Raw genomic sequence first — 14,207 nt, forward strand, 5'->3', positions numbered from 1 at the left:
TGATCACCTTCCTCTCCTCTAAATGCTTCAGAATTGATTCCTGCATATGGACTCCGGGAGGGGCTTCACCATCATATGCACAAACATCTTGTCTGTTGCTCCCCAGCTCTCAGGCAGGAGTGCAAGTTCCTCCTCTGTCAGGGACCTGCTCCTTCCCCTGCCCAACTAGCTTGCCAGCGTGCTCCTGGCTGGTGAGTGCGGGAATCTGAAGAAGGGCTACGGTTGTTATACGTTCAGGAGGCTGAGAAGTGGGTGGGATAACCTAGTAGGGTGGAGCTCCAAGCAGCTCCATGGAACCGCTCAAGGCCTGGGGCGTGAGCTGAAGGGAAGGAGCAGGAATCCTCGGGGGCCATGTGAGAGGACAGGCATTGTGGGAGCAGATGGAGCCAGGGAGGGAAGAGTTGGTGAGAGTGCCAGTGAGCAGAGGGGTCGCTGCTGCAAATTGCCCCATCAGCAGGGAGAGGACAGGGCTAGTACCAGTGGGATGGGCAGTGCTCTGTACTGGGAGAGCCCAGCAGCAGGCCACTGGGAAGGAGGATGGGTGGATGGAGGTAACAGCCCTGCGCTCTGGGAGCATGGCCCTGGGAGAGAGTTATGGGTGTCCAGGCAGGCTCCTGAGGGGAGAGCGGAAGGGAGGAAGCCTGTGTTGGGGACTGAATCTGCTGGAGCAGGAGCCCAGAGAATGAGATTCACATCTGGCCAAACCCGTAAAGTTGAGCCACAAGAGGGAAAGGCCGAGGCTCGGAGCTGGGGAGGGAAGGGGGCAGGAGAGAGGCTGAGCCGGGGAGGCTGTCGAGACTCCAGTGAGGAAGTGGCTAGCAGGAATGGGGAGTGGATCTCCTCTTCTTCCCCAGGGGAATCTCCTGACCCAGTGCCCATGAAATATGGGATCAGAGACTGCCCTGGGGAGGTGCTGATAGGGAGCTCAGCTGCCAGGTGGTGTCCCTGTGCTGTGTGAGGGGGATGCTGGCCCCACAAGGCAGAGGGCCAGCAGAGACCCAGCGCACAGGACAACCCCTGGTTGAAAGACAGAGGAGATGAAAGAGCCCTGGGCGCTCTCAGGAGTGGCTCCTTCAAGTGATTATGAAAACTCTTGATAAGCAGCATCTGCCACCGAGCTCGCCAGGAGAAAGGCGCTTGGAGCAGCACAGGGCAGCATCTCACGCTAAGAGTCGTGCACTAGCAAGAAGAGAGAGAGCGCGCAGACAGCTCCTCCCCGGCACTCGGGCTCCCCAATCCCACTGCGTGCAGGGAGAGCATTAGCTTGAAAAATGAGCCTTGTTTTCTTTCTCTCAGCTCCACTGGGATGAGATCCCACTTCTCTCCTTTCTAACAGAGCCAGGCCAGCTCCGGCTCTTTAACAAGATTCAGCTCTGTTCCATTCAGAGACTCTGCAAACCGGCACCATGAGTTACGCATCGTTTGGGTTTTTGGTAAAGTTCTGCTGAAAATATTCCAAGCAAACGCTCCTCCCGTTGGCTGCTCCGGGCGCGCCTTAGCCCTGCTTTCTCTCCATCCTTCAGCAGCTCTGACTGCCCCTCTGCACCGTGCTCACGCAATGTTTTCAAAAGGGGCCACAGATGTTGGGTGCCCAAGTCAAGACACCAGCCCTGTGTGTCATAAGTCACGCGGAGCACCCCAGCGCCAGCCAAAGTCTGGGGGAGCGGCGGGGTCTCAGAACATGGGAAAGTCAAGCCGCAGGTGTCTTGAGAAAAATCAGAAACACCCACATTGGAAACCCCTTTGAAATCAATCCCTTCCCGCCCGGAACGAGATTCATGGGAACAACCGGGGGTATTTTGTAGGTTTGGCTCAGAAGCACTCATCTGAACGTCACCCCTTTGCACAAATACAAATGATAGGTTTGCAAATACGCTGAGCACAAGTGTGGCATTTATCCACTCCAGAGCGTGAGAATAATTTCCACCACAATCCACAGTTCTTCCTCCGATGGCTAGGGGATCTGCTAGATAAGGTGTGACCCCTGGTGCAGGATGGTGGAGTGGCGGGAAGGAGAACACTCCTTGCACGACCAGCACCATCGGGGATCCTGTTTTACTGGAAAAATCTTTATATTAATATAATAACAAAGTGCAGTTCAGCTTTACTGTCCAGCACCACCTGCTGGCAAGCCTGTCAAATCTCAAGGCTTCTCCTGCAAACCTGCACGTGTGTAAGGTTACTTAAGTAGTGCCAGTGGGGTCACTCAGCTGCGGAGTTTCATCTATTGGTATTTGCAGGATTGGCCCCATTCCCGGTCAATTTTTCCATCTGCTCTCGTTGCTCCGTCCGGGGGCGGGGGCGGAGATGGAGTATTGATTTCCCTCTAAGCAGGACCCTCTCTTCAGTGACAATCCCCACAAAACTCATCCTCTGCCATTGGTTTTGGTGCAGCCCACATACTAAACTACCGGGGAGATTATCCCTCCTTTGAAAACCTTTTCCTCCCCTAGCTCCTTGAGTTACTGACTGGCAGCATCTCTCCGTACGCACGCTCTGCCAAACCTCTTGCTGGTTGATCCCAAGCAATACAGAGATGAGGATTTTCCAAGGTGCCTAACTCCCATGGGATTTGGGCTCATCACTCCCTTGGGCTGCTTTGGAAATCCCAGCCTTAATGCATCAATCCTCTGTCTCTCCTGCCTGATGGCCATACTGCTTGTCACCTGGCACTGATGCTGCACTTTGCTGCCCTTTCCCCTGGATTTTGGAGCACTGCATTGAATGGCCAAAGGTGTAAGAGTGGTGAGTGATCTGGGATGCCTCCATTTTCAGATGTCCAAGCCTGAGACACCTAGGCTCAGATCTTCAAACATATTCAAGGCACCTAACCCTCACTGGAATCAATGGGAATTAGGCACCTAAATACCTTTGAGGATCTGGATCCTGGTGCCTGACTTTCAGAGGAGCCCCACAGGCTCCTGCTGGCTTTGTCTGGACTTGCTGACGCTTGGTATCCACTTGGAGGCAATCAAACTCTGTGGCCACTTTGCAAAAGTGCGACGTCCGTGTTTTCAGAGCCACGTTGCTGGGCTGCGATTTACATTTCCTGGATATGTTCACACCTAGTCTTTCAGAAGTCATCGCTATAGTAGGCACAGGCCCTACTTGAATTCTGTCTGATACAGGTTCTTACGCCACATGGTTCAGCATTACTACTACACACACTCTGTGTGTACATTATCACGTGTGCACAGCCGTTTCTGTAATCTGTACAGTTGCCGTGTCAGGATCTTGGCAAAAGGTGTGGCACAAAGTGGTTCATCCTTCACGACCGCAGCTGTTAAATGCGTTTCCGTGGCTCTGTTTTAGGGGCGATGCCTGCCTGGTCCTTCTGCCCGGATCCCCATGAGAAGGACAAGCCTGCATGTTTTGAGGCTGTCTCAATATGTCCCTACTATGGACGTATCCCACGGAGGAATTTCTTAGAGCTACTGCTCTTTTCACTTTGCATGTGCAGTACTTAAAAATTATTCACAACGCCCAGAGTTCTCGCCCAAGCCCAATTTTCCCAACAGATTGCTCCCGGTAACTCCCCATACCGCTCGTGGCTACTAGCTTTGTGTACACATAGATCTCTCAGCACTCCCTCTAATATTGCACCAAACCCACACGTAGAAGCCCTGGCCTTTTATACCTGCTACAATCCAGCAGTTTTTCTCCTGTCTATAGTCTACAGATGTGGAGGTTGCAAGCCAAATTCAGCACTGGTCTAAGGCAATTCAACCTCCAATGATGTTAATGGGAATTTACTCAGAGAGGTGAATTTGGCCTTGTACCTTTCAGCTAAACCATTTAACTTAGGGAAACAAAAATCATGTTACACTTTTATGAGCCGCTGAAACGGCATTTTAGCAGCCTTTGTTTCAGGAGCCCCAAATTTCTGTAGCAGCGTTTCCCAGTGGTGCCCCAGGAGGAGGGGCGGCCGGGGCCAATGCTGCTGTGACCGGGCTCACAGGGAATACGTTCCTATACGGCAAAGCACAAGAGAGTCCCCCGAAAACACAACTCCTGGTGGCTCAGGCTCACGCACCATGTGGATAAAAGAGAGGGGAGACTCTCCAGCCGAGGGAGACCAGGGTCCCTGTGGAAGCAGGGGGGCATGAGTGACTGGAACTGCACACAGTATTCCAAAGGAGGTTTTACCAGTGCCATGTACAATGGTGTTAATACTTCTCCATCTCTACTGGAAATGCCTCAGCTGATACATCCTAGGAACATATTTGCTTTTTTCACAGACACATCACACTGCTAGTTCATAGTAATCCTATGATCAGCCCACACACCTCAGTCTCTCTCCTCCTCTGTCGCTTCCAACTGAGGAGCTCCCTGCTTGTGGATTGTTCACTGAGAAATTTAGATTTTTTCAAATGTGTTTGTTAGTCATAATCATTTGAAGGACACGTCTTGTGGACGTGATTCAGGCTATTTGGGGTTTCTCCATGATTTGCTTTGATTACACCTTTAACGCTCTTCTATGTGGTATTCACAGTTCGATTGGTCACCCTATGGTGGTCACCCCATCGGGGCGTTTCTACCCGTAGGCTGGAATCTTTAGAGCTTTTTTCAATGGAAAGGATTTTTTCCTCTGAAAAAATAAATTTGTAATTGGCAATTTTTGTAAAAAATGTCAACACTTAACAATTTTTAGGATTTTTTTGCAAAAATATTCATGTTAATTTAAAAAGAAATTCTATTGAAGAGATTATTGAATTCATCATCAAAATGGTTATTCACATGTTTCATTTATTGAAAACTGGAGTTTTGGTAACCAATAAATAGAACACTTTTGGTAATGAATTTAATTTCTCTTCAAGGTTGATTTAAATTTATATTTATCATTATATATGTTTATATTTATTAAAATAATTATCCACATTTGTCATTTACCAAAAACTGGATTTTCAGTATACAGCAAATTGTAATAATTATTTTGATAAAACAAAAACTGTGAAAAAAATTCTTGAAAACTAGGTCCATTTTGAATTCTGCAAGATGAAAATATCTCCAAAAATTTTGTAAACATTTGTTTTCAGTTTTGAACCAGCTCTAGAAAATACTATTAACAGGAGAAATTAAAGAGCTTTCAAGATGTGCTCAGACCCCATTCCAGCATGAACCCTTTGGCACCCCCATATATTCACACCAGTCTCTGCTTTCCACCAACATTCTTGTAAACAGAAAACAACAACAAAATAAAACAAAAAAATCACTCATGCAAGCGTTCACAGAAAACAAAGAAAAGGGTTTGCAAATTTTGTCCAAGCCAATTCACAGTTTTTATTCAAATATTCACAAGTCCTTTCTGCACTGTTCATTCATCTCTAATGATCTACATGAAGAAAATCTGTGTTATTTTCCCTGTTCCTAAATGCTAAAACTGACCGTAGCATCCTCAAAGCCTTACAGCCATAAAAGCCATTCCCTCTCTCTTTCAGATATTTACTAGGCGAATGATCGCTCCCTCATCACCGCTGGAAGCAGGGCGGACAAAATAATGCACACTGAATAAATTATCGGCTGAATTTTGCCGTGTTTTCTATTTGAGCACAGAGCCCATTAATGAGATTACAACTGGAAGATTAGGAGGGGGAGAGGAGTCCGTGAAATGATCTCTCCATTACGCTGTGGTCTGCACTATGCTCCCATTTAGGCACCACAATAAAGAGCCAAGTTTTCAAAAGAACACTGAACGCTGAGCTCTTTTGAAAATATGACCCCAGTTGTGGGGAGGAGCTGACCACTGACAAATCTGGGCCCGAACACTTTTGAAAATCTGCTCCTGTAAGCAAAGCCCATTAGGTAACTCGGAGAATCCCTCTGTTAGCTGTCTAAGAGGTTTCCCCCCCCCCTCTATTTTACAAGTAAGATTTGTACAATGGGAATTACCAGGATCACTCTTCCCTTCTTCTTTGAAGACTGGTACCTGTATTTGCTAGTCTCTAACTCCTGGCACCTCACCACTTTTCTTGATTTTTCAGAAATCGCTATTGGTAGCATTTTATCTTCTTCTCCCCTCCCCCTTCCCTTCTCCCCTATGACTGGAGGAGTATTAATGGGCCACTTCGCCTCAAACGATCCCCTGAAATGTGTGTTAACGACTTATGCTGAACAATCTGTTCCACCTTGTATTTAGCTGTGACCCTCTGAGCACATTTCCCAGACCTGAAGAAGAGCTCAAAAGCTTGTCTCTCTCCCCACCAGAAGAAGTGGGTCCAATAAAAGATATTATCTCATCCAACTTGTCTCTCTAACATCCTGGGACCCACACGGCTCCAACAACACTGCGAGTATCAGTAATACAGTAAGCTTATCTGCTGCTTCTCTAAATACCCAGGCATGCATTTAATCCCAGACAGCTAATCTGTGCATGTTCAGATTATACAAATGCTTCCTCAACTAGGGTGTGATTATGCTAAGAATTCTGAAGCAGATTGCAGATTTGAAGCATTGATTGATATCAATGGGGATTTCTGATTAAAACCAGATGATAGAATAGGGCCTATATTCTTTGTCAATACTTATTTTTACAGGTTCTTCTGCACTCACTAATTGACCAAATTACTTTCCCCTCTTTTTCTGCCTGAAGGTAGATTTTCAAACAAATTCAGTATCTCAGTTATTTTTTAGAGTGATCATTAATTTCTTCCTCTTCTTTTATCAATGGATCTAGTGATGTCCTGTCTCCACCGTGTTTCCTTTTCCTGATATATTTGATAAATGCCCTGCATTAACTCCTTCTGATCACTGGCTGCCTGTATCTTTTCCCTACAAGCTTTAGTTGACTCTCAGCTTTCCTGTTTACTTGCCTTTAACACTATCCTGGTCACTCCTGGTTCCCTGCACAGGGAGGGTGTTATGGTTATGTCCAAAGCAACATAAATATGTAACATCACCGAATCCTGATGCTGCGTGGGAAGGTCTGAAAAAATCAGGGATTCTGTGAGCCCAGGTTGGCAACCCAGGATCCCTGGACAATCAAGCCACTTGGGCACGGAGTGGTCTGCACAGTCCAATGACCATTGTTCCTGGAGCACCATCCTCTGCCTTTGGGACTCTGTTCGGGTGCAGTGATCTCCACACTGAGTGCGGAAAGCAGCGAGCAGTTAGCACCTTGCTTATCCATCAGGAGAGTCTGTGATGGGTAAACATGCTCCAGGCTGCGATCGGAGTGGATGGAGGAGAAACCTGGGCAGCTTAAATGGAGCTGCTTCCCTTTCACAGAGATGCCAAGAGGCTCCATTTAGGTGCACCACTTATCAATCACTCCCTGCCGCAAAGAGAAGCGTGCATGGGATGTCCCACAAGAGATGTGATGAAGGACACAGACACAGATATGTGTGCACACACCCATCTACACAGAGAGACGTATAATAATAATGCCCTCCACAAAGTCACTTAGGGGATGCAGAGGTGTGACGAGCGGTATTACAAACACATTCATGCCTATGGAGGTAGCACTTTAAACACCTCTGTTGGTTTGAAAGACTCCACTGGTTTGACAGATCTTTCCTAAGCTTGAGAGGAAGAATGCAGGGCTGCTGGTAGCTCTCAGGCCAGAGGAAACACTGTAAGTAGAGGGGCTTGAAAATCTGACAGAACAATTTTCCATAAGAACATGCAGATTTGTCAAAAACAAAATATTTGGTAGGAACATGTCATTATCGATGAAATGTTTCATAGGAAAAGTCAAGTGGAATCTTGCAATGGTCTTATTTCATTTTGAAAAGGTTGAAACGTTAAGTTTCAGTAAGATAAAAATGTTTCATTTCAGCTTTATCGTTTTGATTCACTTCATTTTGACTGTTTATTCATTCATATTATATTATCCAAACAGAACATTTTATTTTATTAAAACATTATGGGTCTATGATGCTGAATCAACATTTTTCAGAATTTTTGCTCTGTGGGAAAATTTGGCTTTTAGTTCTGATTTGGAACAAAAATTATTTTTCAAAATGTCAGAATTTCCTACAGAACAGAAAAAGAATTTGCCTTCTCCAAACAGCTTGTTTGAAGTTCATCACTGAACAAGCAATATCAGCAACGCCCCCACCCCAACACACATCCGAGAGCCCCACCCTGCAAAGACCTCGCTCAGGGGAACTACTGACAGGCATAAAGTTACACACAACTGCCAATCTTTGCAAGATTGGGTCCTCACACCTAAGCAGAATCCTTGAGCGCATGGGGAAGGGACCTGCAGGTGGAAAACTGAGCTCTTGTTAAATCCCTTTGGAAAGAAAGGGGTTGTTAGGTTTTGGTGGAATGGAAGGAAGAGCAGACTGGGGCAGCTTCTCCATTTACACACACAAACACACCCAAGACCCTCCGCACGCACACACCCAATGCGCGCACATTAAACTAACTGAGGCAGATGTGACTGAGAAGGACTCTCTGCCCTGCAGCTGCACTTCCCACTTTCTGGATTTACCCCAGGTTCTAGTGCTCAGAAGAAAATCAACTCAGTCTCTGAACAATTCACCCCTCACGCAGTGCACACTGGGGCAGTGACGCCAGGGTGCCCACTGGTGCCCAGCAGGTTGGTCACTCGGGGATGGTGGGAAGCATTTCAGGGAGCGGTGTCACTCTGGCATAGAGGTTCTGGTGGGCTGTGGCTTGTCCGACTGCATGTGGGATGCAGACACCCAAGGGCCCAGATTACAGGCTTCTTGGTGGCTAAATGCAAATTAGACCCTCAGGTGCCAGGAATGGAGCCCAGTGCCCGTCAACTGCTCTCTGCACCCTAGCATGGGAAAGCCAGGCCCCAGAGAGGTTGGGAGCGGCCACCCCATTCACACCCCAGGAAGAGAGTTTGGGGAGAGAGCTACACAGGCTTTGATTTGTATCGTAGTGTCTGAGTCTGGGGCAGCGTTAAGACGGGCGTGAGGAGGAGAACGCTGGCAGGAGAGACATAGACTGAGGTGGGGTGGCCAAGGTCCTTACAGGATGAGTGGCTAGGACAAAAGAGGGAGTGGGAAGGGGGATGGAAAGTCTGTGGAGAGAGGGCTGAACCAGGGTGGGGTCAAAGGAAGCCAGACAGGACTGACTATGAGCAAAGGTGCTGGACCAGTGTGTATAGTGGGAGAGCTGAGAGACACTGAACCAAACGGTAAACGCTGGATAGAATGGAAACCACGCCACTGCCGCACCCCCTGGCTGGAAGTGGTTTCCATTCTATCCAGGGCTCTCAGCACCCCCCTATAACAACTGCTCCAGCCCCTGCCTATGACTGTGAGGCAGGATGATGGGGTTGGGCGGGAGGCCTGAAGGGGGCACACGAGGGCTCTGAGCTGCAAAATGTGGGCAGTAAAAACCCAACCGCAAAATTGTCCCTCTCTAGAACAATCCAACCCTAATAGACCTACCCCAGTCTAATAGAACCCCACTCCAGGGAAGTGCTCCCGCCCAGTATGACCCTGCTCCAGGGAACTACCCCCGCCCAGTATAGCCCCGCTCCGGGGAACTACCCCCATACCAGGGGAACTACCCCCGCCCAGCATAGCCCCACTCCGGGGAACTACCCCCGCCCAGTATAGCCCCGCTCCGGGGAACTACCCCCATTCCAGGGAACTACCCCTGCCCAGTATAACCCTGCTCCAGGGAAGTACTCCCACCCAGTATAACCTTACTCCAGGGAACTACCCCCATTCCAGGGAACTACCCCCGCCCAGTATAGCCCCGCTCCAGGGAATATCCCCACCCAGTATAATCCCGCTCCAGGGAAGTACTCCCACCCAGTATAACCCCATTCCAGGAAAATACCCATGCCTGGTATAACCCCGCTCCAGGGAACTACCCTGCCAGTATGACCCCGCTCCAGGGAACTATCCTGCCCAGTATGACCTCGCTCCGGGGAACTATCCCCTGCCCAGTATAACCCACCCCACACCGAGCGTAATGCTGGCTCCACACACACATGCCTGCCCCGTGTATCCTGAGTGCCACACACACGTCCATGCCTGCCATAACCATGGGAGGCAGGATGTAGCACTGTCAGGCACAGACATGGCCCCACGAACCCACCACTGCCCAGTGCCCCCCAGCTCCACTGACACATCACTACCCTTTAGCTCTGGCGCCATGGATACACTGCTTCCCTGTGTGCAGGCAGCAAAGCACTCACATACCTGCCCTCAACTACCCTGGCACCAGGAACAGATTCTTGCTCCGTATAACCAGAGCTGAACATAACGGTGCCACCATGGTTGTACCCCAGCCTCATGGGTACCCATCCTACACTGGGCATCACAGGCTCGTCAATGGCCGGGCATCCAAGACACATCAAGGCGCTTTGTATCGCCTGCATCCCAGACCGTCATATCCCTGGCCTCACGGGCACATACGTGCTCAATATAATCTGAAAAGACTGACACAGCTCTGCCCATTGTCATCCCAGAACCGCAGTCACATCCCAGCCCAGTGTGACCCTGACATTACACTAGCCTCTGGCACTCCATTTATTGCCTGCTGTGATTCTGGCAACAGACATTGCTGCCAGCTATTACCGAGGCACCACTGACACATCCCTGCCCCAGCATAAATCTAGTACCATGGACATATCCCTGCCCCACGTCACCCTGGCATCAATCACACTCAGCTACCAAGCAGAATCAATCGGTGCCCACTGTATCCCCGGCACCGCTAACAAGCCACTGGTCAGCGGAACCCTGGCACCACAGACACTGATCTCGCCATGGTCCCATGGACAACTCCGCCTGGTATTTTCCCAACACCACTGACAATGTGCTAACCCTGCCTGGCATTCCTCCGCACTGCTCCTGTATCACTGACATCACAGACACCGCGCTGCCCAGCAGCGTATCTCCCCATCCCGTGATCCGCGCGTACCCCGGTCCCCACAGTCCAGCATTCTCCAGCGTCAGCCCCATAGTTCAAAGCTGCAAACAAGCGGTGGGGTTTGGGGCGAGGGTCTGGGGTCTGAGGACAAGGGCAGATGAATGCATTAGAGTCAGGTCAGTCCCCGCTGGATCAGAACCCAGTCACTGGTCCCAAACAAGTTAGCGGTGTGAGTGAGAAGCCTGCCACTGGCCTCGACTCCTGGTACCTCTGTATCTGACCAAAGGGTGGGGGGCCTGCCTCTGTCTGAGCAGCCGGGCAGTCAGCAGTGCTGCGAGATCTGCGGTGTGGGGAGAAGGGCACATGGGGTCAGGGGATGAACGTGGGCAAAGGGATGAGTGAGGCTGGCCTACGGGAGAGCTCACCTGAGCACAAGACAGAGTTAGTCTGGCAGGGACACAGGAAGCCCTCCCAGCTGGGGAACCCAGCCCAGCACACAGCTGTCTCCACCGGCGCTTCTTCAAACACCTGCCAGCCCGGGAGCTATTTGTGTTGGGATGGGTTCAGCAGGGACCCTGCTAAGACCTGAGCTGCCCCGTGGGCACAGCAGAGTGAGGGCACCGTGCACAGGCCACCCCTGAGGCAACGAGGGGTCAGCTGAAGCCTGCTAAGGGTATGTCGACGCTGCAGCCCCGGGATACAGACTCACACTAGCACACTGAAAAGAGCCGTGTGGTCGGTGCAGTTCCGGCTGCAGCTCGGGCTCTCACACACATCTGACCCCCTAGGCATGAGACCCTGGCAGGGTGAGGCTCAGGGCAAAGGGCAGCCCAGCCCCAGGTCAAGCCACAAGGCCAGGGTGACAGGCCCCTGTTGATACATTGTTGCAGGGTGAGCTGGCGACAACGTCCCTGACTGCTGGGGGGCCCAGATCCACGGCGGTGCTGGCAAGGGTGAGCTGTGGGGAAGAACTCCAGCGGCAGCCGTGTACCTTCCCTGCGCCACAGCCGGACTCCAGCACACCCAGCGCTGCCCCCTCTCCAGAGTCCCTTTCCCGGCGGGCAGGCTGCATGAGGCTGTGCCCCTAGGGACCTAATCTCCTCCCTCCACGCTAAGCTGAGTCCCCGCCAGCACAGCCCAGAGGCAGCTGAATTTCCAGCCCCCGCCGCACTCTCCTCCTTGTGCCGTTAATGAAACCAGCACACGGAACGTTCCCAGAAGCACAAGGAGAGCAGCTGCCTGGTAGCGGAGATGCTCTGTCCAGGAGCAGGGTTAGCTGAGGTGCCCGGCGCTGGGGTTAGTGCAGCCGCAGCGCTGCCCAGACTCGCTGGCTGCTGAGAGGGCAGGGACAGCCCAGCAGGCAGCTTTGTGTAACGGGAGCTGGCACTGGGCTCTGGGGGCAGGGAGCTCCAAAGTGTGTCGGGAGGCGGGGGGGGGGGGGGCGCAAAGGATCACACCCAGCAAACAATGTAATTAGAAATGGAGCCGGGGGGCCACAGGGCACTGTCTGACCCAAGCCGCAGCTCTCAGATTATGAGTGATCTACCCCCCTCCACGCACTTTTTCCCAGACCACTTTAAAGCACCACCTTTGAGTAACGGGAGAAAGTTAGCACTCGGGCTCCACTGCTGGGACTCCTCTATGTCAAGGAGAAACTGGCCCAGTCGCAGGGTGAAGCAAGAAATCAGCCAGGAAGCTGGACAGCCGGGGGGGCCAGGGACAGAGGTGTGATGGGCCGAGGGGTGAAAGATGGGCATGGGGATGAGGGAATTGGGCAGCAAGGCTAGACGAGTGCTGAACTACAGGGAATGGAGAGAAACACTGCTCTCAGGGTGGGGATGTTTGGCCACCCACTGCGGAAGGCGCCAGGCGAGGCTGGCAGATGGGGCAGCAGGGAACGGGGAGAACGGCTGGGGAAGATGGAAGATGGGACACTGGGGATGTCATGGAAAGGCAGCCCAGACCCTGCAGTCAGTGCTGTGGGGGTGATAGGCAGCTGGAGGGTCAGAGATGGCACAAGGATGCCAGAGCTGCAGGGGACAGAGGCAGCAGGAAAGGCATTGCCAGTGTGTTGGTAGCAAGGTGGGCAGCGAGAACTCTCTGACAACACTGAGAGGCATCTGCCTGCACAGGTCTGGTGAGGGACATCTGGTGCCCTGGAAAGAGGCAGCAGGAATGCTACTGGGAGCGCCCAGGGGAGCCGGGCAGGGGAACCGGGCAGCCAGCGCCCAGGGGAACCAGGCAGCCAGCGCCCAGGGGAGCCGGGCAGGGGAACCAGGCAGCCAGCGCCCAGGGGAGCCGGGCAGGGGAACTGGGCAGCCAGCGCCCAGGGGAGCCGGGCAGGGAGCGCCCAGGGGAGCCAGGCAGGGGAACCGGGCAGCCAGCGCCCAGGGGAACCGGACAGCCAGCGCCCAGGGGAGCCGGGCAGGGGAACTGGGCAGCCAGCGCCCAGGGGAGCCAGCGCCCAGGGGAGCCGGGCAGAGGAGTGCGCTGCAGGGTCCCTGGAGGCTTCACAGCTGGCCACGTTGGAAGTTTCTGTCATTCCCGGGTACCCCCGGGGGGTGCGGTCTGCACGGCCCGCTCCATCCCTCCAACGCCCCCAGCACGGACCGCCCCAGCCCCACGGTCCGGCCGCTCCCGCCTGGGCTGTAGCGCGGGCAGCGGAGAACGCCACGGTTCAGGCTCCCCCGGCGCTGCCCGCACAGGGCCCGGCCCGGGCTGCCAGGCCCCTGGCATGTGCCACGAAGTCTCTTGCCCTGCGCTGAAGTTGGGCCGCCCAGCGCGGAACTCGGGCAGGCGGGCGCCCGGCGCTGCGCCCGGAGAAATGCGCCCGGCGGAGCGAGCGATGCCAGCCCGGCCCGGCCCCTGCCCCTGCCCCTGCCCCCCGCAGACACGCCCGCCCCGCGCCGGGCCACCCGGGCTCCTACCTTCGCTGGTGGCGGCCGCGGCACAGGCGGCGATGGCGAGGAGCAGGGAGAGCGGGGGCGGCCGGGCCATGGTGCGCGGCGCGGCGCGGCGGGGACGGGGCAGCCCGCCCGGCCGGGCTCCTGCGGGCGCTGGCGCGGGGGGTTCGGCAGAGCCCAGCCGAGCCGGCTGCACTTTCCACACTCTTGCTCGCGTCCACCCAGGCAAGCTGCATGGGGGGCGGGAGCAAACTGCCCGTCACAGCCTAGAAGCCAATTGGATTTCTGGGTTTCAGAGAGCCCCCCCCCCCCCCCCTACGGTGCATCCATCCACGCGCCGGGCTCCCTCTCCACCCTGCTCGTGCTGCTTAGACAGACCTCGGCGCGGGGCAGAGGCCGCAAAGGTTGCTGCGCTGCTCCCTGTCCCGGGGGGACCGTGCCCCGGGGCATGGAGCAGGGCAAGGGCTGGCTGGGAGAGGGAGGCAGTGGATGGACGCTGGACAG

The 14,207-nt window shown here is 53.2% G+C and overlaps 1 protein-coding gene across 2 annotated transcripts in view; it reads right to left on the minus strand.

The window, feature by feature from the left end:
- Window positions 1–13,943, minus strand: part of EPHA8 (EPH receptor A8) — a 129,170-nt gene extending 115,227 nt beyond the window's left edge. For both annotated transcript variants that reach the window (XM_065574947.1, XM_008169872.4), the window contains exon 1: window positions 13,728–13,943. In XM_065574947.1, coding sequence (XP_065431019.1) covers window positions 13,728–13,797 — 70 coding nt within the window. In that variant the 5' untranslated portion in view covers window positions 13,798–13,943. The remainder of the gene's footprint in view (window positions 1–13,727) is intronic.
- Window positions 13,944–14,207: the final 264 nt, after the last annotated feature.

This window comes from Chrysemys picta, chromosome 21 (assembly GCF_011386835.1).
Source record: "Chrysemys picta bellii isolate R12L10 chromosome 21, ASM1138683v2, whole genome shotgun sequence".
Lineage (NCBI taxonomy): Eukaryota > Metazoa > Chordata > Testudines > Emydidae > Chrysemys > Chrysemys picta.